Here is a 23,883-nt window from a genome sequence, read left to right on the forward strand (position 1 = left end):
TGTAGGAGGAATTTATGAGGACTACCATGTTGGTTGAGGACTTTAGGAGGACCTACATGTCGTGGAGGACTTTCGGAGGACTTCAGGAGGACCTACATGTTGATGGAGGACTTTAGGAGGACCTACATGTCAGTGGAGGACTTGAGGAGGACTTTAGGAGGACCTACATGTCGGTGGAGGACCTAAGGAGGACTTTAGGAGGACCTACATGTCGGTGGAGGACTTTGGGAGGACTTTAGGAGGACCTACATGTCGGTGGAGGACCTAAGGAGGACTTTAGGAGGACCTACATGTTGGAAACAGCTCGAGCTATTCGGCCCTTCGCCTCATGTTGTTTTGGTTTAATCATTAACTGGAAGTGGAGGAACATGCAGGGGAAGTTCAGGGTCTGATCACAACCCCGTTTTTTTAATCACTATGAATTATTATTAAATGCCTTCTCTTAATGAAGAAAACATCACAACGCAGCACTTGATGGTCGCGGTTTTAACTTCACAGGCCTAAATCTCTGATCTTCGTGCGCAGGCAGCGCTCCAGGAAAAGGGGGCGTGGCCAGTGACGTCTCCAAAGCGGCCAAACCTTAAACCTGGCACTTTTTGGAGACGCGCAGAGAGAGAGAGAGGGGGAGAGAGAGAGATGTTAACGACGCACCAGTAACGGACACGTTCTCGGTCGAATAACGCGGAGGAATACGCGCCGGTCCGTGCGCTGCTGCTGTCCGGTCCTAGTTTCACTTTTACGCGTCGCGGTTCTTGTTATTTATTGATTTGCCTTCTTGCCTGTCTGCAGCGGCGGATCCGGAGGCGCTGAAACCCGAGCAGCAGCTGCTTTTCTCCTCTGATCTCCCGGACCAGGCGACAGGTTGGTGACGTTAAACTACATCATCCGGTTTCTAACTTTCACACGAAGAGACCAAGTTTGGAGGAAGAAATGCACCTGTTTTTCTCATTTGGCTGTTGTTGCCAAACTCCCTAATGAATGAAGCTGGGTCCTGGTGGTCTGGGTCCTGGTGTTCTGGGTCCTGGTGGTCTGGGTCCTGGTGGTCTGGGTCCTGGTGGTCTGACAGGACGCTGCTGGTTATTGACTGACTGTAAAAATGGGCAAACGGTTAAGAGCATGGAGGAACATTTAACTGCAGAGAAGGTGCGTGTAAGCTATACTTTAAAAATCATCCAAAAATGTTTGCATTTTTATTTCCCAGAGCCAATAAGAGGGAAAAATATTAATTATTATGATTAAAAATGCATGACAAAAACATGCTGAAAGTCCCAGTTTGTCTAAATCTGAAACAAATTCATCCTCTGCAGATTTTAAGATGTTCATATTTACATATTTGTGACGTGATATTTGCACATATTATGCAGGAGTTGTGTGCAAACATCAGAGATTCTGCACAGAACCTCTTTTTATTCTATGGATGCATCTTCCTCAGGAAAAGTCCAGACCTTGTGAGTCCTAAAGAGGAGTCCAGAATCCAGGTCGTCCACCTGCAAAATGGGGAAATATTTCAGTTTTTATTGCAATAAGTGACGGCATGTATTGGAAAGACACATAATCCAGGATTCGTTTCAAAATGTTAAATATGTGAAATATCTCGGTGCAGTTTTCACAGTTTCACTAAATCATATATTTCCCTGCAGCCTCCAAGATGCACACAAGTTTGCAAACTGCATAAATCAATCCAGTGCGATCTGTGGGCTCAGTTTTAGGTTCCTTAGGGGGATGAACGTCTGCAGAGCTTTAAAAGAAAACTCCCTCCTCCTCACTTTATTATTACTGTAGTTTTTAGTTGTTTTTCTGCTGGTTTGCACACTAATCTTCTGACACCGCTGGTGATTATGTTATCACATCAATAAAACGGAGCCTATCTGCTGCTCCGGCGAGGATGGAAGCCCGCCGACCTTGAGGCGGCTCCCTGCGGTGCCGTCATCGTCTCTCCGGCTGTCAACAGGTTTCCGTGTTGTAAAAGTAAAAACGTGTGCGTCCGTGGCGAGGAGGGGAGGGGAGGTTGGAGGGAAGTCCTGCCGTTACCAGAAATAAGAAGTTGGGACTTTTAAGGCACATCCCCTTCCGTCCGCCGGGTTTCACCCCCGTGTTGAGAAAGCATTCCACCGGCCCGGCGCCCAAAACTCCTCGCCAAGGTCACGCTCGCTCGCCGCTGCTCAACAATTCCAGATCCCTCCCCCACCTCGTCTTCGTCCACAGGTCGTCCATCACCCCAGATACCAGAGTACAGAGTGTAACTAAAACACAGCCCCCCCTCCTCCCCCCCCATTGGGTGTTTCCAGGCAGGTTAGGCAGCAGAGAGCAGGGAGGCCCAGTGGGTGGAGCGGGTTCGATTCCCTCCTGTCTTCTGTTGTAGCTTCCTCGATGGAGACCTGAAGACTGAGGAGGACGCTTCCTCCACGGTGTGTATTTACCGCGGTGGTAGAACGGGTCACTGTGTCGTGAGTTCGATCTCCGGAGCGTTGTCTCTCTACTTATTCAGCTGGTGTTGCAGCCGATTACCACAGACCTGTAATGATCTCAGACCTCGGGGGGGAAAAAGAAGATTTATGGAAGAGTTGCACACGACGCTGCGTTGGTCAATATGATTGAACGAGGCTCGCAGCTGCTTCCTGTAGGTTTACATGTGTGACACAGACATGTGGATGTTTAAAAGGCTTCAATAGAGCTTCCACTTTGATTATCAGCTCATTGTTTCAGGAATCAACGTTCTCTAATTCCTGCTTTACTGTAAAAAGGGTTCTAATTCAAAGGAGTGGGAGTGTGTTTATTTAAAGTCGGGACAATGCAATAACACACATAAGTAGAGCCTATATGAGAAAACAATGATCAGCTCAAACTGTGACTGTGATGCACGTTTGTGCCGGCTGCAGGGAACGCTAGTGTTAGCAGGTGCCGGTGTTTTACCGCCTTAAAAGCAGAGAAACCAAGACGTTCCTTCACCTGCAGGCAACATCAGAAACATTTCAACATGCGATCCAAGGTACAGACACCGGTGTTTCCCTCTACATTCATGCTTCATCGCTCATATCCTCCTATATTTTCAGTTAAAAACAGATCAGAGATGATGTTTTTTCCCTCATTGTTCTCTGAGGAGTTCACAGGAAGTGATGTGAGCGGATTTAGAAAAAAGGAATGATAATTAATATTTGTAAAATAAACTTATGAATATTTAAAGAAACTGTAAATTGTTATATTTGAGAATGGAGTTTGGTGAGGTGGTAGAATAAGTGTTATATTCATTTCTTTTTATGTTGCCAACATGTTTGTTTTACAATGAACTCTCACCCCTCGTCATTTATATTAAATGTATATTTATTTAGTTATAGAATGAAATGTCTTTTTTTTTTTTTACAAAGTGAATCATTTTACATAAAGTAGAGAAATGAGCTGTAGTTATTTATAGAAAAATGGTCGGTTTGCTTCACACAAAGGCCTGAAATAATATTCCTGGTGCATAAATGTTCCAATTTTTAAAAGATCTTTAATACGTACATTTCATATACTGTGTTTGGATATCGGTCGGCTAGTTCTGTTTTAATTCATATTGAGGGAAACGGGGCAACAAAAGTTGCTAGCCAGCGAGAATTATTCATCCTCCACCTAGGCTCCGCCCACAAAAAAACTCATCATGTTGGCTAACAGGAAATTATATAGACCCTTCTCTCTAAAAATCTTTTCTTTTTTTTTTTTCAAAAACGTGATATTTATACAGGAAGTGCAGTTAGCGACAGTGTGGGCTCCATGGTAACCCTGACAGCGCAGCAGGGGGGCGGGGCTAAACTTTGTCTCCATCTCGTCCAGTATTCTCCCTTCTTTAGAAATGAGTAGTGGATCACAGTTAGTTTGCCTGAAATAAACTGTACTCTGCACCGTTTTTTAACTATTTGAATTTGGTCTTTTTATATCATCATTTAATCTCCAACGTTTTACCCTTTTTTGACGTAAAAAGGCGAGACACCCAATTAGCGTCTCCCGAGGAGACGACTCGTTAAGGACCTGGAGTGTGTTTGGGAGTACAGGAGACGAGACAGACCCGTCTGGCAGCCAGGCAGCAGTGACGGGTACAATTACGGCAAATCACGACGTCCTAATCGGCCTGTCGACTGAAGCCTCTCGCTGCTGGGCTCCGTCCTCCTCCACCCGCCTCCCATGTAGCCTGTCCATCTCCCCGATTCAACACAACTCTCCTCCTCCAGCAGCTCCTTGTCGGGCTTTGTGAGGCCCAGAGAATCGAAGTTGAGTCGGGGGCCGGGCTAATGGTTTTGCTTGTGGGGGTCTTTGTGTTTCGGTATGTGCTGCTGGCCCGATGCCTCGGACCGAGGAGCTCTTTATATACATGAGAAACAAACAGGTTTTTTTTAATACAACATATTGTGTTTTCATTCGTGTTCCTTTCTGGTTTTCGTGCAAAACTCGCTCATCATACTTTTTCTCCCCGAATCCTCCTTTTTGTTAACGCCCGGCTGCCCTCTGGAACCTGTTGTGTCGAAATGGATTTGAAGGGTTTTTTTTTCTTTTTCTTTTTTTAAAGTGCAACTCCAACCAAAATGTATTTGTGTTGGTGAGGAAAGACGGACTTTGTCCTCATCGTCTGTCTGCTAAAGGTGGCAGACCTGAAGCTCCATGTGTGGTCAGAAACGTCCTTTATGAGAAATCCCATTATTACAGTGTGAACAGGCTCTCAGATGGACTCTCTTTCACTGGACTCTTGCAGTGTCTTCCGAGTTCATTCATGAATCACAATGGAATGTGTGCCAGTTAATTACAACATATTTGGACTGGATGTTGAAATGGAAGCCCAAAAAAAATATAACTGAAAGTGTAAATAACTGAAGTATTTGCTCTGATACATGCTCCTGTCCAGAACAATTTAATTATATATATATATATATATATATATATATATATATATATAGCTGCACGGTGGTGTAGTGGGTAGCACTGTCGCCTCACAGTAAGAGGGTCCCGGGTTCGATCCCCGGGTCGGCCCGGGCTCCTTCTGTGTGGAGTTTGCATGTTCTCCCCGTGTAAGCGTGGGTTCTCTCCGGGTTCTCCGGCTTCCTCCCACAGTCCAAAGACATGCAGGATGGGGATAGGTTCATTGGTTACTCTAAATTGTCCGTAGGTGTGAATGTGAGTGTGAATGGTTGTTTGTCTCTACATGTTGGCCCTGCGATAGACTGGTGTCCTGTCCAGGGTGTACCCTGCCTTCACCCAATGACAGCTGGGATCAGCTCCAGCCCCCCCGTGACCCTCAATACAGGATAAGCGGTAGAAAATGGATGGATGGATATATATATATATATTATAATATATATGTATAATATAACCAAGTTTCTAAGCAGCAAATAATCTGAAAATCTATACACTGGATCATGAAATTAAAGAATGTGGGAAATAAAATAATAACAAAAATCTCCTTCAAGCCAAAACTCAATTCGATGTGGGGGCGGTGGAGTTTTGGGCTACAGGAAAATAATTAAGATAAGATAAGATAATCCTTTATTAGTCCCACAGTCGGGAAATTTGCCATTAGCGTCATTATCGATTGATCAGTTTATAATTTCTTTATTATTATTTGTCTAGTCTATGAAATATTTGGAAAATCATGAGAACAGGGATATTCAGCTCACAATTGTATACATTTCAAGAATTAATAGGACAAAAAATGGTGTGTCAAGGCCGGTAGTATCTGAAAATAATGACTTACTTATCGTGGGGCTTCACCAGCATGTCGCCTGCATACTGCAGGTCACTTTTGCTGCTGGATGCTGGATATATGTGACGTTATAGCCGACCTCTGAGTTGATGAGCAGAGAGAACGGGCACTGCACAACAGTGTGGCTCAGAGGTAGAGCGAGTTGTCCTCGGGAAGACCGGTAGTTTGAATCCGGGCCCCCTCCAGCCAAAGTTTCCTTGAGCAAGATACTGAACCCCCAAATTGCCCCCGAAGGAGGTGCAGATGTTAATTTTTCACTGCTGTATACCTTTTCACTTATTTAGTTAGTTTAGTTTTAAATCGGCAAATCACCTTAATGTCTGTCAGTCATGATCCGAAGCACTTTTCTCTATTTTTTTTGTTAAATGATTAGACGTGATCTACACCAGAATAAGTGAGCCTTATGTAGAAAGAAAGGAAAAGAAAGAGAGCAACAAAGCAGAAGCCCTGTAGCTTGTAGAAGCCTGTTGATTCAAAGAGCAGATCAGTGCAACATGTGAATGAATGAGAGGAATGAATGTCCTTTGACCCTCGACCGGCCTGGTGCTTTGCCATGGAATCCTGCCATGAACACCTGTCTGTCCAAAGCTCAAACCTCCACTCAACCTCATGACAAAACAGAATTTCTTTTTTTTTACGCAATCATTTGGTAAAAGCCAAACAATCGAGTCGCTCGCCACACCCGAGAAAGTAAGTTTGTTAAACCTGTTTAATATTTTGTGTCCAAGTCTGAAAAGAGAGTTCAAGTGTTTGTTTGTTTTATTTTTCTATTATTGTGCATGTTGTGGTTAATCACTAATAGTTGAATTTCCTGACAGAGAATCTACCTTTTTCGACTGCGTAGTCGCTTGTTTTATGACCCTTGATCTAGTCTGTTTGTTTAGCTCGGATGAGTTAAAATTCTCTTGGACAAAATAACAATAATCGGGATTTAACCGATTTATTTAACGTAAACACAGAATGACGAGTGTGAGTGGACACAAAAATATATGAGGTGATTGTGGTGTGAAGGCCTGGTTACCTGGACAATCTTCAAACCAGCTGGAAACTTCATCTAGCTAATAAAAATAAACTCCATCAAACAAGCAGACAGAGTCTTCTTCAGGTTGCTTACATTATTATTATTCTTTTAAATGTTCCTCCATTCAAGGTGTTTCTAACAAGATTTATGTGTTATTGTTAAAAAAGCTCTCTTTAGTGGTCAAGTAATTACACACTGCTGCTTTTAATGGTTCTGGAGGTTGTGTTTTTATTATTTTTTATTCTGATGAAGTCACTGACAGTGTCTCCACGTTACAAGGAAGTCGCTCTGAAAATAGAAACTTGTTTTAATGATAGTTTACAGTACAAGCTGTGATGTTGACCATCAACACAGACGGACAACCCACAGTGAACTACATTAACAAGAATACAGCTTCTGTGTTAATCCAGCTGTAATTCCATGTGATTAAAACATTTATTTTTCGGGGGGGGACTCGCTACGTCCACTCCACTTGTAGGAAACTGCAATTGTGTCCTTCAAAATAAAGTGAATGAGGCTGCGTTTTCTCTATCTCTATATCTCTCTATGTAGAAAAGCGTTGAAGTTCCCTGAATCAGGCAGTCTGAGCAGGTAACGAGGTGCATCGCTGTGCCGGAGGCTGCTTTGACCTGACCTGTGTGACTGACCTAGCGGCCGTTTGGCACCGCATCCCCTCTGATAGTTAATATCGAACTCTTTAGAATGACAAGATCTGAGCTTTCAAACATCGTCTTAATACTTAACGGTTCCCACGTTTCAGAATCTCAAAGACAAGTTTGTTTTGTGATATGGATTTATCTGCTGCGTATTGATTGTTACACGCTGCTTCAATGAGGATGGAATCTGTCTGAGGATTAAGTCGATCTCCTGCTTGTAAATATGAGTGAATGCAGTCATTTTTATTTTTTTATTTTATTTATATCAAACATAACCAAACAAAAAAAAAAAGACTAAAAAACTAGATGCCGGATGTGGAAGCTAGCCTTCCTTTTCTGTTTTAGTGTATAACAGCTACTTATTGAAACAATTATGAATTTAAGTTCGGTTCAGTTTGACTTCGTAGTTGAGTCACTGTGACGTTTGCTGCTTATCTACATGCTTTAAGTGTGAATTAAATTCTTCTAGATGAATAAAGGGCCTGTTGGTTTTCTATATTTGCATTCATTTTGCTGAAAAAATAATAACAATTTGTTTGCTGTATTTATAAAAATCTGTGTTTCGTCTCCAGAAATGAAGCTCTTTGAACTGAACGTCCTCAAAAACCACCATGTTTACTAATAGAAATCAAACTAATTTAAATTATATTCAGAGCATTTTAAATAAATAAAGATGTTTTTTTTTTGTACCACATGTCAGTTTAATTGACAAAATGTCAGACATTGAGTGGTTTTAGTGTAAAGGCTGAATTATGCCTCCGCGTCGACACAACGCAAGGGGGCTTGCGGACCCCTTACGTCCAACGCAAGGGCCTGACGTGTGCCTCCCAAAAATCCTAGATGCGCGTCGAGGCGACGCAACACCAACGCAACACCAACGCAGCGGCATTGGCTGTGATTGGTCCGCTAACTACATCCACTGGAGACCGCTATCCGGTTTCCACTCATAAACACCGCCATTTAAACTTTTAAAAGGCTACTTTTATTGTTTTCACCTCGTTTTATTGTTTGCACCTCGTTTTATTGTTTGCACCTTCTCGCTTTTGCACAAAGAAATAAAAGACCAAGTTCTGAAAAATTGTGGACGTTTAAAGCCGGAAAGTAAACAAAGCTTACGACGATATACGTCAAGAGTCTCGGTCGGTCGGTCAGTCTTTACAAAAACCATAGCGCCCTTTCCCGGTGTGGCATTGAATTGCATTTCGACACGTAAACCCAACGCAGAACCATCACGGTCTCCAAGCAACTGCGTGGCCGTTGCGTTGCCGTTGCGTTATCACTACGCGGAAGCATAATCAGGCCTTAAGAGTCTGCAGCCATGCTAAACGTGCACAGCGTTGCTTGTTAGATGCTAAATTCAGATGTGTGTAAGCATGCAAACGTTTGCTAATCAGTAGCAGAAAATAAAAAGAGTACAGCTGAGACTGTTGGGAATACCTGCCAATCAGTGATGAGTGTTTCTGATGCAGAATCTGATTTCATGTTTTGACTGTAACAGTTTTTCTCTCCTTCCAGGACTTGGAAGAAGATGCAATAGAGGAGCCGTCTGCATCATCACATTCATCATCACTGTGACTCGTAGACCCCCCCTCTGTCATGGCCTCCTCCTCCCCCCCTGGGCTGGATGCCGACCCCTCACCTCTGTTCCAGCTGAGGGAGCTGGACTCCAGCAAACCCTCGGAGAGGCCTTGCTCCCCGGGTCCGCTGCCGGCGGTGTACAGCCCCCCTCTGGGCCTGGACGTCCACACGGTCTGCATCCCCTCCCCCTACACGGACAGTAGCCACGAGTACACCGGCCACGGGCCCCTCACCTTCTACAGCCCGTCGGTGCTCGGCTACGCCCGGCAGCCCGGCCCCGAGAGCCCGTCGTCTCTGTGCGCCCCCCTCAGCCCGTCGTCCTTCTGGCCCCCCCACGGTCATCCCAACATGCCCTCGCTGACTCTGCGGTGCCCTCAGCCTCTGGTCTACAACGAACCCGGCACCAACGCACCCTGGCTGGACACCAAACCCAACAGGTATGTTCCCTCACACTCGTAGAGCAGTAAAACACAAAGACGTTGCTGAGTTTGATCGGAAAATGGTGAGAAATTCAAAACCTTCCGTCTTGAAATGGACCTCTGGAGTCTTGGTCCCGCGGTGGTCGTAAACGTTGAGATGTTTTGCGGCAAAAATAAAATATGATATTGTATTTGGATTGGAGTCTACTTATAACTGTATGGTCCAAGTATGTGTTGTGGTTTGGCTGCAGGCTTTTTGACTGATTACTTCATTGCAACACTTCACAGACGTATTTTAATGTCTTTACAAGTGAGTATTTTCTTCTTGCTGTAGGTTTCTGATCAGACTGTGGCAGCGTTGCAGTCACCAGTGTAGTAAGAAATCATCAGGATTAAATGTGGTTAGCCACAGCTTCAGCTCAGGCCTCGTAAGGGGGGCTGGCTTTTAAGGTGGACTCTTCAGAGTCCAGTAGAATCGTCAGGCTGATACGTAAAGAAAGTATTACTGTATTGCTACGACTGACTTACACAGATGTACAGGTCCTATTAAGACCAGAAGAACTGAGCTACAACTTCGGCTCAGACTCTTAAGGTGGGCTGGCTGCAAAAACCCCACAATAACGTGTGGCTTTCTTTAGTTGCAATCTGCATTCATTCACAGAATAACTCTGTAAGAATAATACTACATTTTTATTGATAGAGCAGAATAAACAGTAGTGACAGGTGTGAAACACGACATCCGGGTGGAAGCGATCGCTTCTAGACCTTTTTTCTGTCACAAAGCTGCAAACGTGTTGAAGTGACGATATAGTTAATAAATCCAATTTAGTGAGTCTTTCCACTGTTCCAAAAATTGCAGACTCTGGTTTGAGAGACAAAAAACACTTGTTTTGATGTTTATCACTTTTGTTCTGGCCATGAAGCAGAAGCCCAGACGATATAAAGACCTATAAACATATCGCAGAAATTGACCTATAAAGCAGGTCAAATAAGTCCTGGCTAACATCGTTGACATCCCTGGTTTTTAGCCTCCATCAGCCTTTTTACACTGATTCTAGTGGAGGGATCTACTCTCACCACAGTAGTTGATGTAGGATTCATCTCTCTAGTTATTCTCTATATGGAGTGATTATCTTTGCTACTGTACCAGTCGATGGATGGATGTTTCAGCGGTTCTTCTTTTCTGATGCAGTTTTCCAGTTGACTGAAAAGCGCCTGTGAAGACGTTTTTCAGTGAAATCATAGCTGTTTGAAGACTGAATGATGTCGAGTTGTCCCCGTTTCCTCCTGCAGCTCCATCATCGGCTGCAACAAGCCGCCGGGGAAGAGACCGGCGGACTGCGTGGAAGGCGGAAACTCCTCCCTGTGTTCATCGGCGGCGGCGGGGGGGAAAGCCGACATGCACTTCTGCGCCGTGTGCCACGACTACGCGTCGGGCTACCACTACGGCGTGTGGTCCTGCGAGGGCTGCAAGGCGTTCTTCAAGAGGAGCATTCAAGGTACTGTGGAAGAAAAACTCTTCAGGTCCAATTCTGTGGCTGGTTCAGATGAGGTTTAATCAGTGGAAAAAGCAAGTCACAGCGTTGCCATTGAATCCTTTCTGACAAGAGTGGGTTTAGGCAGAGTTATACAGAGTTAGAGAGAACAAGGAGGAAGGTGTGATGAGTGGAAGACAAAGGTGTGGTGCTCTCGGGGCAGCTGGGTTTCTCTACACGATGTCACAACAGGATCCATTCATCAGGCCTTGATCAATCAATGTGAGGTAAAGATGTTTCGGTTCAGGAAGGGGGAAAGACCAAACAGTTAACCACAACCAAAGAGGAGCAGCAGGACATTTGATGAGTACAAGAGAAAGGAATATTAGGATGAGATAAGAATAAAACTGTGAGGTAACACATTTTCTTCTACAGTACCGACGTCATGTCTTGTTCACGATGACTCACCATCTATTCTTCGCTGCTCGTCCATCGAAGTGACTCCTTTCCTTTTAACTGCTTTCAGGTCACAACGACTACATCTGCCCGGCCACAAACCAATGCACCATCGACAAGAACCGCCGTAAAAGCTGCCAGGCCTGCCGCCTACGCAAATGCTACGAAGTAGGCATGATGAAGTGCGGTAGGTGTTTAATCGCCGTCTTTCATGCTTTTGTCGTTTTACAGCAGCAAAACGAGTTCAAGCACCGAATGTGAAAATGTAAAGAGAGTTGTGAGCTCATGATGGGAATCACTTCAATTCTGTGTGTTTACTGTATGCTTATAAGATGTCATAGTAATTCAAGCTTTTACAACTCCAGGAGTCTTAAAGGGACAGTATCTGTGAAAAACCTTTCTGTCGCTCCTTGTGTTGGATGCTCTTCAATAATAAAGCAAAAAGTATTTAGTGTCTGATTAATCAAAGAAATAATCAATCGAGCTGCAGCATTCATTTTCCTGTAATCATATCTGGTGACAGACATAATTTCACAGTGAAATGGTGTCTTTATTTTATAGCTATTAAAATGCAATCAGCATTTATTTCATAATGATAAGGTGATGCAAAAATTACAATTGCTGCTTTAAAAACAACTCAGAACACAAACAAAAGTAAACATTTTAAAAGTTTAAACACTGGTATTGTTGGAGGTTTTTACCATTAATATTAATAAGAAATAGGTGCTTTGTCGTATTCAGTCATATTTTCTGTGGTGACGTACTGGACTCTCTGTGGATCTGGTCTGACCCCAGCTGGTTTCACTGCAGCAGCGCTGGGAACCACTTATTCTCAGTGAGAACAGGCTTGAATGAAGGGATGAGGAGCTTTTGTGTTTACAAAAGCCTCCGGCCTTCTTTAGCCACCCAGAAGGCCGACTCAGCGGTTCTGATGGTGGATTTAGCTTTATTCTTCTTGTTTTGAAGCCGATATTCTGTGCTATTACATTTGTTTTTCCCACTTTGGAACACAAAAAACGTACAAAGTGACATCACAGGTCATGTGACAGGCGGTCCCTTTGTCTCCAGGTGTGAGGCGTGAACGCTGCAGCTATCGGGGCGCCCGACACCGCCGCGGTGGACTGCAGACCCGGGATCCCGCGGGCCGGAGTCTGGTCCGGCTGGGTCCTCGGGCCCCGCGGCACCTCTACCTGGAGGCCCCGTTCGCCCCGCTCACTGCGCTCCCTCACACCAAGCACAACTCGGCCATGAGCTCGGAGGAGTTCATCTCCCGCATCATGGAGGCGGAGCCTCCCGAGATCTACCTCATGGAGGACCTGAAGAAGCCCTTCACCGAGGCCAGCATGATGATGTCCCTCACCAACCTGGCAGACAAGGAGCTGGTCCTCATGATCAGCTGGGCCAAAAAGATCCCCGGTAAGATCCCCACCGTCAAAGCCAGGCTTCATATGAGTCATTTTCACAGAGAAAATCTAACTTTAGTCCTGTTTTAGATGGGAAATTCCTTCACACATGCATTCACATAAAATATTAAATTACTTTGCACATTAATTGTAATGTTTTGTTTTCTACTTTCTACATTCTCTAAAAATGTGGTCCTTCTTCGTCTCCTTCGTTTTTATATTATTTTGAAGATGGTCTTACTCTTGTTGTAAACTTGGCTTTTAAGGAGCTTTTCATCACATTTCAGTTTATATAAAATCAAATAAGACTGGAGGCATTTTTAAAAGAGCCACTTCAAGGTTAAGGTCAGTGTAAACATCAGGGTTCACTGATTCCCAGTCAGTGGAAGTTGTCTTCGTCACCATCAACAGTGAGCAGAAATCAGGCTAATGAAGTAAAAACAAAGCCGAGGCCACAGTGAGCACGTCTTCCACCCGACACTCAGTCAGTCAAATCAACAAATACATGAGATAATGGCGGCGTGGATGAACAGAAAACAAATGTAGAATTTAATCAACTCTTATTTTTTATTTTACCTCTTGACGTGTAGGCTACATTCGCCCAATGACAGCTGGCTCCCCCCCCCCCCCCCCCGTGACCCTAAATACAGGATAAGCGGTAGAAAATGGATGGATGGATGGACGTGTAGGCTACGATTAGTGCATTTTATTTCTTTTCCCTGATTCTCTGTCTCCACTTTCCACCGTTATGTTTCCCTTTGCTCTTCTTCTCCCAGTGAAAATAAATAAAATGAAGATCATATTCCTTTTATTTTTCTTTTATTTATTCTCAGACAGTGAAAAGGAGTGTGCATTGTCTGTTTCATTAAAGATCTAAAGGTTTATTCACATCAAACTCCAATTGAAATAGCTTTTTTTAAAACTTTATTTAAAATTCAATTTACAAACATTCAGTCAATTCAGTTCATAAATTAAAAAAAATGTACACATACATTCACATATGGTGGTAAAATAAAATTTCGCCTCCTCTAACGATGACGTCACGCGGCCGATTTTCGGGAATGACGCAACTATATTATACACAATCAGCCATGGATAATCAGCAGTATAAACATGCAATAAATATAGACGCTATAAACAAACAATATAATTGCACTTTATATTATAGTTGTATCAATAAGCCGTATATCCATCCCTAAAAGCAGCCTTTAAACCCAGGAATAAACAACAGACCATGTGACTATCCATCGATATGCCTTGCTGCCAGATTGAAATCATCTTTTTCTCTGTTGATGGTCTAAAGCGAGTCGTCTCTCTCCGTCCTCAGGCTTCGTAGAGCTGAGTCTAGCGGACCAGATCCACCTGCTGAAGTGCTGCTGGCTGGAGATCCTGATGTTGGGCCTGATGTGGAGGTCCGTGGATCATCCGGGGAAACTCATTTTCTCTCCCGACTTCAAACTCAACAGGTGAGCAAGTCTGGCAACTTTTATTCTTTTTTTTAGCTGATTTGTAAAGACTTTTTTAAAGTTCACATCCTTGGGTAATGTGTTTGTGGGACTCTTTTGTCTTCTTCCACATCCCAGCTTTTTGTGTTAAATATGTTATTTCACTTGTCTTGCTTTTAGAAAAATATACCATATATTCTCAAAAATATTATTGGATCCTCGATTTAATTCAACACTTCGCTTTCCAGGAATGCTTTTATTGTGAAACATCTGCAAAACAAGCTCATTTAACAGCTGCTTAACCTGGAACAAGGTAGAATCGCCTCTCTGCTGCTAAAATGATCACTTTTACGTTTCACATTAATTAATTGTACTTTTTTTGCTTAATTCAAGGATGTTAATATATATTTCCACACACCGCTGTGTTGGAAATCTGAAATTAACTCTCCATAATAAGATTTTGTCTCATTTGTATTCCCTTCAGATAAATGAAAGGCTGCAGCCTCCATTTGAGATTTAATATTACTTGAACTGCTATTTCTGTATGCGAGTCTCGAGTTCAGCCGCCCACCTTGTTTGCCAAAACAGTGACGGTGGTTACAGTGTAATCTTAAACCCACATTGTTATACTCTAATGAGTTGACATCACACACACACACACAAAAAAACAGGGAGTTCGCTGAGACCTTGAAACGGCACAGATATCAGCAAAAAACCCTCGCTGCAGATATATCTCTATCTTTCTGGACAGCAGGCTCGTTTTCTGGCCAAAAAAATCTCTTTTCGTTCACTGTTCCCTTCCAGCGCTGACCTTCAACTTCAGCCAAACAGCAGTTGACTCTTTCTGGCGCTCCGGTTCGCTGGTAAACATGCTTTAATTAGGCGGCCAGCAGTCTGGGTTTCCTTATCAAACATAGGACACTTAATCCTGTAATGTGTGAGCGGTAGCAGCGGTGAATGAAAACGTTGAAAGTGGCGCGTTCTTTCTGCTGTTCAAAGTGCAGCAGAATGAACACAGGAAGTCACGCTCCGAGATCATTGGCTGGCGCTGTTGTCGGGTCATTTTTGCATATGAACGAATCGTGTGTCTACAAGCAAAGATAAGGCACTTTGTTAGTGTGGCCTTGGAGCAGAGAGCCTCAGACAGGAAGTTCGACAAATTATTGAGGAAGGAGCTAACACATTGTTGGTGTTTTTGTTGATTCTTTTTTATTTTTTTAAATAAATATCAGTCATTTACTACACCTGCTGGACGCTGAAGGTTTCAGCTAACGTCGTTCAGACGGGATGAAAAAGGAGCATTTATTGGGGACTATTTTCAGTGGCGGATTAATCCACATTTGGTGCTTTTTATTGAGTAGCAGCAGGACGCTGTATTGACTCAAAGCAAATTACAGTGTGTGTTCGTTGTAATGAAGGGAGATGTCAGCCGGTGCAACAGTGTGGATCGTTGATGTGTTTCAATGTTTTTTGGACAGGAAGGAAGAAGATACGCCAGGCTTTGATTTCCTCGTAATACGTGTGAGATAATTGTTGGTTTTGATGTTTTTAGTGTGGGATTTGTTTTGGTTCTTGCCTCTAATGGAAAGCTTGCATATGAACTAATATTATGCTTTTTTCTTGCTTTTCTCGTTGGGATTTGAGTCTTCCTTCCTCGCCTGGTGGGATGAGTTTGGTGTTTGACCTTTCTTCTCCCACTACCACGGAAACCATCACTATAGGCTTAGGTTAACCTTGGCGTGTTTCCATAACACAGCCTTATTTTTCTCCGTTGAGAGGTCCCCCGTTAGCCTCTGGTAGCCTTTTCTCCTTGGACAGCACAGCAAAACATCCTGGATGCTAATCCATGCACTCATTCAACCGGAGCTTGTTTTTTTCTCATTTTACATTTTACCATCACTATTTCACTTAATTGGCGGCGTTGCTTTTTCTCACACGTCACATTTGTAACGCGGCGGCAGCAAATCACTGCGGTTCACGCTGTCAGTTAGTTTTGTTGGTCCGGGTGTGGCTTCAGATGCTTTGATTCTAGTGGTGATCCTGAACTCAACCCTGGTCTCACTGTGGTCATGGTCAATAAAGAGAGAGAGAGTTGAAAGGAAATAATAATATCTGATAGAGAAATAATCGATTCATAGCATTGTTAAAAAAAAAAAACTATATATTTGTGGGGCAATCTTTCCACATTTTATATAAGGCAGCACATCAACTGTATCATAGAAATAAAAATTGGTTGAAATGTTTGAACGAAAAATCTAAATCTAAATCCAAAATAGAGATGCATCGAATCGCTTAATACTAATCGAATTGTGAGCCTCTGAATCGTAGATTGAATCGTGAGGTGACGATTCCCACCACTAATATCTGACAGATGAAGGAGGATGTAATGTACTGTAGAAGTCATACAATTCTTATTTAAATCAGGAACCGAAACGACCGTTTGACGGAGCATTCTCTGCACAAAAATGTGTGATTTGATGATTTTAGTACTGATAAAGGGGGAGGTTTTTTCCACCATTCATACTCTTGCACCTCCTCTGTGTGTCTGTAGGGAGGAGGGACAGTGTGTGGAGGGCATCATGGAGATATTCGACATGCTGCTGGCAGCCACATCTCGGTTTCGTGAGCTGAAGCTACAGAGGGAAGAGTACGTCTGCCTGAAGGCAATGATCCTCCTCAACTCCAGTGAGTTTTCATTTCACTTTATTTATTCAGTGGCTGTTCGATCTGTCTATTTGGTTCTATAACCGGGACCAGTTTGTGCCAGACGGCAACCTTCAAACTGTGATTCCCTCTGCTGGCCACCAGGGGGCGACTCCTCTCTGCTTGTATAGAAGTCTATGAGAAAATGGTCCTACTTCTCTCTGCTGGCCACCAGGGGGCGACTCCTCTCTGGTTGTATAGAAGTCTATGAGAAAATGGTCCTACTTCTCTCTGCTGGCCACCAGGGGGCGACTCCTCTCTGGTTGTATAGAAGTCTATGAGAAAATGGTCCTACTTCTCTCTGCTGGCCACCAGGGGGCGACTCCTCTCTGGTTGTATAGAAGTCTATGAGAAAATGGTCCTACTTCTCTCTGCTGGCCACCAGGGGGCGACTCCTCTCTGGTTGTATAGAAGTCTATGAGAAAATGGTCCTACTTCTCTCTGCTGGCCACCAGGGGGCGACTCCTCTCTGGTTGTATAGAAGTCTATGAGAAAATGGTCCTACTTCTCTCTGCTGGCCACCAGGGGGCGACTCCTCTCTGGTTGTATAGAAGTCTATGAGAAAATGGTCCTACTTCTCTCTTGATGTATTATCTCAGTAAACATTGTAAACATGAGTTTATGGTCTCAATCTCTAGTTTCAAGTCTTCTTCAATCCAGCATGATGTTCATTTAGTACATTATGGTCCATTTAGAGTCCACCAGACCAGAAAGCAGGGGATGCTTTAGGGGGCGGGGCTTACCTGCTGATTGATCTAGACACATTCATTTGCATACCGCTTAGTGGTGGAGTCAGTTGCTCTGACATGCATTGGGAATGTACTACGATATACTGTATTTCTCCCAGATGGTCTCAATAAGTTGCTCATTGTGTTGCTCGTTGGTGGCGTCCGCTGTAAAACCTCCCACAGGACTTTCAGCTTGTTTGAAGTGGAGTTTTGGATGAAGTGACCCCGTGATAATGGACTTTATTGCAACTCAGCTTTTGTTTTTTAACCTTTTCATGTGTTTCCCAGCGGTCACAGCGTCCTCACACCCCCCCTTTTTTTACCCAGCAGCCACCGTACAGGTTTCATGGAGGTGAGCGACCTCTCTGCCTGTCCTCGCACAGTTTAATAAAGTTTCTCCCCCTTTGCCAGACTGCCTTCCCCCTGTTGACTCTGCTGCACTGCAGCTGGCGTGAAAAGAAATAAGGAACAGATTGTGAAACGGATTCTGTGGAAGTTAAAGGGAACATTTGGATTTATGTATCTGGACAGATTGTTGCGGCTCATCTGCTCAGCCTGTCCTCCGTTGTTGGGTGAACAGGATGATCTACAGCTTCCTCCTCTTCCCTTTCGTCTGGGATGCCCATCAGATGAGGGGACCTGTTTGATTGAAGTGACTCGGCTGTAAACGTGGACATGGGTTGGGGGTTCACATCTACTATATACAGATGGCAGTAAGCTCCATTTTAAACGGGAGCTTCTGTATTTTTCACCCATCATTTTCCCATGTTTGACTAATGGAGACAGCAATTTTTTCTGAATTGCTCCAGTATTCAGGGTACTCGAGCCAACCGATCACCATCAATGTACGTCCACTAAACGTAGTCGTTTTTGCCACTGAATAACTCTGATTCTTGTTATTTGTGTCTGAGAACAAAAGAAATGTAAAGGCTGCTCCATGAGGAGAGAATGGGTACAAATAGTATGTTGACCTGGCACAATTTCAGATTTAACTAAGATGAATTAAGGGTTTATTTTGACCAAATTTGTTTGTGTGAGTTTTATTGTTTCTGCTTGAATGAAGTTTGTTTTCTGACGCTCAAACACATCTCCCAGCTGAAACTACCGTAGTAACGTTATTACCACGTTATTACCACGTTATTACCACGCCGCACCAAGATGTTTAAATATATGTTTTTAAAGAGACGATACTTGCATAAACTATTGTTTTTTTGTCATTTTAACACCTTATTTGACCTTTGGTCTTGAATACAGCAGCCCTAGTGGCCTCCATATAACTGATGATATACTAACGCTGAATAAAAGCCTAATAAGTAAAGATGGAGTGGTTAAATGTGGCTGTGCTGCGTGTTGCAGATCTGTGTAACTGCTCCCCGCAGACGGCCGAGCAGCTGGAGAGCAGGAACAAGCTGCTGCGTCTGCTGGACTCGGTGATCGATGCTCTGGTCTGGTCCATCTCCAAACTGGGCCTGTCCACCCAGCAACAGACGCTTCGCCTCGGACACCTCACCATGCTGCTCTCCCACATCCGCCACGTCAGGTACGGAAACCCAGACAACCGGGAAACACTGTGAAATGCCAGCCATCTTTATGTCTGTGGCCTTCATATTCACATACAGGCACTCATTTAATTAACTTTGATTGACTTTACAGTCCAATGATGGACAGATCTTTAAAAATCCAATAAAAGATTTGAAATATTTGACACTTTTTTTAAAACCTCATCTTGTTTAAATATTCTCAGCATGATCATAAAAAGATACTATTGATGCTACAGATCTTCCTTGTGATACTAAATAAAAGCTGGAAGCAACCAACACAAGCGCCGTGATTCATTGATGGTCTCTTCCCTCCCTCCGCAGCAACAAAGGCATGGACCACCTGTCCACCATGAAGAGGAAGAACGTGGTTCTGGTCTACGACCTCCTCCTGGAGATGCTGGACGGCAACACGTCCAGCAGCAGCAGCGGCTGCCAATCCTCGTCCTCGCCGACCTCCGACACGTACGCCGACCAGCAGCAGTTCCCCCAACACCCGTCTCACCCGCCGCCGGGCTCGGAGCAGCAGACCTGCCAACCAAACGGGCCTCCACGTGGACCCGGCGAGGCCGCGGCGCTGGACGGACACCTGCAGGCTCTGCAGCTCCGGTCCCCGCCGCCGTTTCAGAGTCTGGTGGCGTCTCACATGGACGGCAACGAGTAAGTCTCAGAAAATCCTTTTAGTTCATTCAGAATGAAACTTTATTATACTTGTGTTTATTAGCCTCGTTTGCGACTTTTGTCACCCGATCGTGCCAGAACGCATTAATAGTCAAGTCTGTACTGAGATCAGCCAGACCACATGTCGAGGTGGTCTGGCTCACATTGAGTCTGGATCTCATTGAGCTATGGGCTAAGCTGTCTTCCCCACTTGTACAGGAGGAAAACTGGCTGGAGTCCAGCTGACTGAGTTCTGTTAAAGTACTGCTTCAAAATAAAAGCTCATAAAAATGTTTTACATTTTTTGGATTGCGGCTGTTTAATAAAACTGTTCTACTAAATACTGCAGGGAAGCAGCAGAAATATCAGGCTTTTATTGTGAAGAGTTAGTAGGCAATTAAAAGTGTTTATTCACCGTTTTACCGGTGAATAAACGTCTTTGAGTTGTGATCTGGCGTATCCGATCACGAAAGTCACAAAAGTGTTAGGAAACGAGAAGAATAAACATGTGATGCTTTATTTTGGCGTTTCAAGTGCTTCCTGTTCTGTGTGCTGATCTGGTCCTGAATGAATCATAACTCAAACCTTCATCACAGTTACATTCATCCGGAGCCGTGGTCGCTGGACACGGTGGAGCCGACCAATTACATCATCGCCAGTCGAGGTGTCATGGAAACGTCCTTAGAGGGGTGACGGGGTCTAGAAGAGACTAACTGGGACTCGAACCCCGTCGAACCCCGCCCCCCCCAAAGACCGAGAAAATGGAAACGACAACAAAAAAATATTAAAACACGCAGGAAGTGCTGTTGTGAGGTATTTTTTTTTCTTGTTAAAATGTATTTTAAAAAATGAAAGAAAAAAAAACATTTGTGATGGAATGTATATTTGGTGTGCGTTAAGTATTCTTGTGAAAGTGCACTACGGCGGCTGTTTAACACCGCTGAACCTCTGCCAGTCAGTTTGAGCTCTTTTTTTAATATACAGTACTTTTTTTTCACCTTTTTTAGTGTAACAACGGTGCATGTGGTCACAGTTCACATCCATCATGTAGCTTTAAAACTTCATCACCGGTGGTTTTCTTCTTCACTACTACTCTGTACTTTGGTATTTTACTCGCCGCCTGTTCGTCCAGGTTTTTTTTTTCTACTCTCTTTATACAAACTTGTTTCCATGGAGACGAGAAGCATCGGGTTTGTGGCCTTTTTAACAAAATGACTGTTAACGTAAGCTTTCTTCTCTGCTTGTCTGGTGAGACTAAGGCTGGATTTACTCTCCGATATATCGGATCGCCTCTTCAAAGCTGAGTCAAAGTTAGGTATCTGCTTTCAAACTGTGCATTATTTCCTTAACATGGTAGCTTTCTAGTGTATGGAGAGGCAAAGTCCCTCCCCTTCTGCTTTCCCACATTATGTCGGAAAATAAACTTTGTACGGCAGTCAGTGGTAAGAGATGAGTTTTTATCCTAGCCCCCCCAAAAAAACACATTTGTATAGATTTGAGCGTAGAAGTAGATTTTGGACTTCAGAATTAAAACACTGAATTACTTTTTGCCTTACCCGAACTTAAAGATGAAAGCTAACATACCAAATATTAGCATAGCACCATGCTAACTATGCGTTTTAAGACATGCTAAACAGTAGTATGTTTACATGTTAGCATACTCTCGCAAAAGACAAAAAACAAACAAAGTCCTGTTCAAGTTGCTGCATTCATAGATAAATTAATACATTTAAGTTTATGACCTGTAATACTGAAGAATTCTTGTTAGCTTAAGCTGTACTTCTGGACTAAAGCTAACATGCTAATACAAGCTAACCTTCCAAATTTACAATATATTACTTTTTAATATACATAACAGGTTGAAAATACTTTTTCCTGAACTTTTTTTTTTTAAAGTCTATATTTTATTTAAGTACATTTTCAATTATTTTGAAACACAACCCCATTGAGGTTTTTCCCCACAATGTAAAGTTGAATTAAAAACATTATTTTGGAATCAATTTAAAATGGCATGAGTTTCTAATTAAAGCACGTCCACAAAGATCCTGCACCTAAACTAAAGGAAAATATGCATTTTTGTATCTGGTCTCGGCTCAGTCTTGCTTCTACAGAAATGTTAGCCTTATTTAACCAAGTAACTGTATTCAGCTTTCAGTCATTTCGAGACCCCAAACGCATCACGGAGGCCTTTTTCCTGCCGATGTAAATTCAGCCTTCGTGCCGACTCCGTCCTCCTGCTCAACACTGATGCATATTCGCTGTCGTTTTCTCTGCTAATGTCTGCAGCTTGTACATGCATGCAACATATAACTCATCCAAACCTTCATATGAGGTCTTTTTGCCTGTCGCACCTCTCAGCTGTTAGACGGGTCTTTCTGTAACCTGGCGACGCAGCGACACATCATGGCAGGTTATTGTCAGTACATCCCTCAAATAAGAGTTCACAAAATAAAACAAACTTTACACTATTTTGTTGTTGTTTCTGTTCTGCCGAGTGTGACGAGACGTATCAGATAGGTTTGAAACCCTGGGTTTCTCGCAGTTAACGGTTTTGTTTTTACAGCCGCGAGGAGAACCGGAGAGTTGAATTTTTCGTTATACGTGTGTGGAAAAAAGTCATAGTATAGTATGTGGAAAAAAGTCATAGTATGTGGAAAAAAGTCATAGTATGTCGAAAAAGTCAAAGTATAGCATGTCGAAAAAACTCGTAGTATAGTATGTCGAAAAAAGTCATAGTATGTCGAAAAAAGTCATAGTATAGCATGTCGAAAAAAGTCATAGTATGTCGAAAAAAGTCATAGTATAGCATGTCGAAAAAAGTCATAGTATGTCGAAAAAAGTCATAGTATAGCATGTCGAAAAAAGTCATAGTATAGCATGTCGAAAAAAGTCATTATATAGCATGTCGAAAAAAGTCATAAAATGTCGAAAAAAGTCATAGTATGATTAAAAAAGTCATAGTATAGCATGTCGAAAAAAGTCATAGTATGTCGAAAAAAGTCATAGTATAGTATGTCGAAAAAAGTCAGTATAGCATGTCGAAAAAAGTAATTATATAGCATGTTGAAAAAAGTCATAAAATGTCGAAAAAAGTCATAGTATGTCGAAAAAAGTCATAGTATAGCATGTCGAAAAAAGTCATAGTATGTCGAAAAAAGTCATAGTATAGCATGTCGAAAAAAGTCATAGTATGTCGAAAAAAGTCATAGTATAGTATGTCGAAAAAAGTCAGTATAGTATGTCGAAAAAAGTCATAGTATAGCATGTCGTAAAAAGTCATAGTATAGTATGTCGAAAAAGTCATAGTATGTCGAAAAAAGTCATAGTATGTCGAAAAAAGTCATAGTATAGCATGTCGAAAAAAGTCATAGTATGTCGAAAAAAGTCATAGTATAGCATGTCGAAAAAAGTCATTATATAGCATGTCGAAAAAAGTCATAAAATGTCGAAAAAAGTCATAGTACGTCGAAAAAAGTCATAGTATAGCATGTCGAAAAAAGTCATAGTATGTCGAAAAAAGTCATTATATAGCATGTCGAAAAAAGTCATAAAATGTCGAAAAAAGTCATAGTATGTCGAAAAAAGTCATAGTATATTATGTCGAAAAAAGTCATAGTATAGTATGTCGAAAAAAGTCATAGTATAGCATGTCGAAAAAAGTCATAGTATAGTATGTCGAAAAAAGTCATAATATAGCATGTCGAAAAAAGTCATAGTACCGTAGATGACCATTTAGTAGCCCGGGCGTTTAATATGCTAAATCGACTTGGAGCCCAGGCGTTTATAAGAACCAGGCGCGTATTTGCAACAGGCTACAATTTATTTTTGCAATGAGCAGCACCAGACCATCATGCAAAGAACAAGGAGCTCACCATAGCACCATAGCACCACTGGAACAAAACTACTTTTTCCCCCCGACGCATCTTTATTGACATCAGACAATAAATACAAAGACAGTTTGTCTGTGTTACCGCGACACAGGGAGCTGATCAGAGGAGGGTTATGAATGATAACGGAAGGGGGGGTCGATCGCGGTAATTTCAACACTGTACATTAGCGCATTTATCTATATC

The 23,883-nt window shown here is 42.8% G+C and overlaps 1 protein-coding gene across 1 annotated transcript; it reads left to right on the top strand.

The window, feature by feature from the left end:
- The first annotated feature begins 621 nt into the window (after positions 1-621).
- Positions 622-22,278, top strand: esr2b (estrogen receptor 2b). Its single transcript, XM_084013524.1, has 10 exons — positions 622-861; positions 8,921-9,420; positions 10,696-10,901; positions 11,404-11,520; positions 12,402-12,749; positions 14,064-14,202; positions 16,733-16,866; positions 18,969-19,152; positions 19,475-19,810; positions 20,407-22,278. Exons 2-10 carry the CDS (start codon positions 9,002-9,004, stop codon positions 20,501-20,503), a joined length of 1,980 nt encoding a protein of 659 aa, XP_083869650.1. The 5' UTR covers positions 622-861; positions 8,921-9,001; the 3' UTR covers positions 20,504-22,278.
- The last annotated feature ends 1,605 nt before the right edge of the window (positions 22,279-23,883 follow it).

Source organism: Eutrigla gurnardus, assembly GCF_963514095.1.
Source record: "Eutrigla gurnardus genome assembly, chromosome: 7".
Lineage (NCBI taxonomy): Eukaryota > Metazoa > Chordata > Actinopteri > Perciformes > Triglidae > Eutrigla > Eutrigla gurnardus.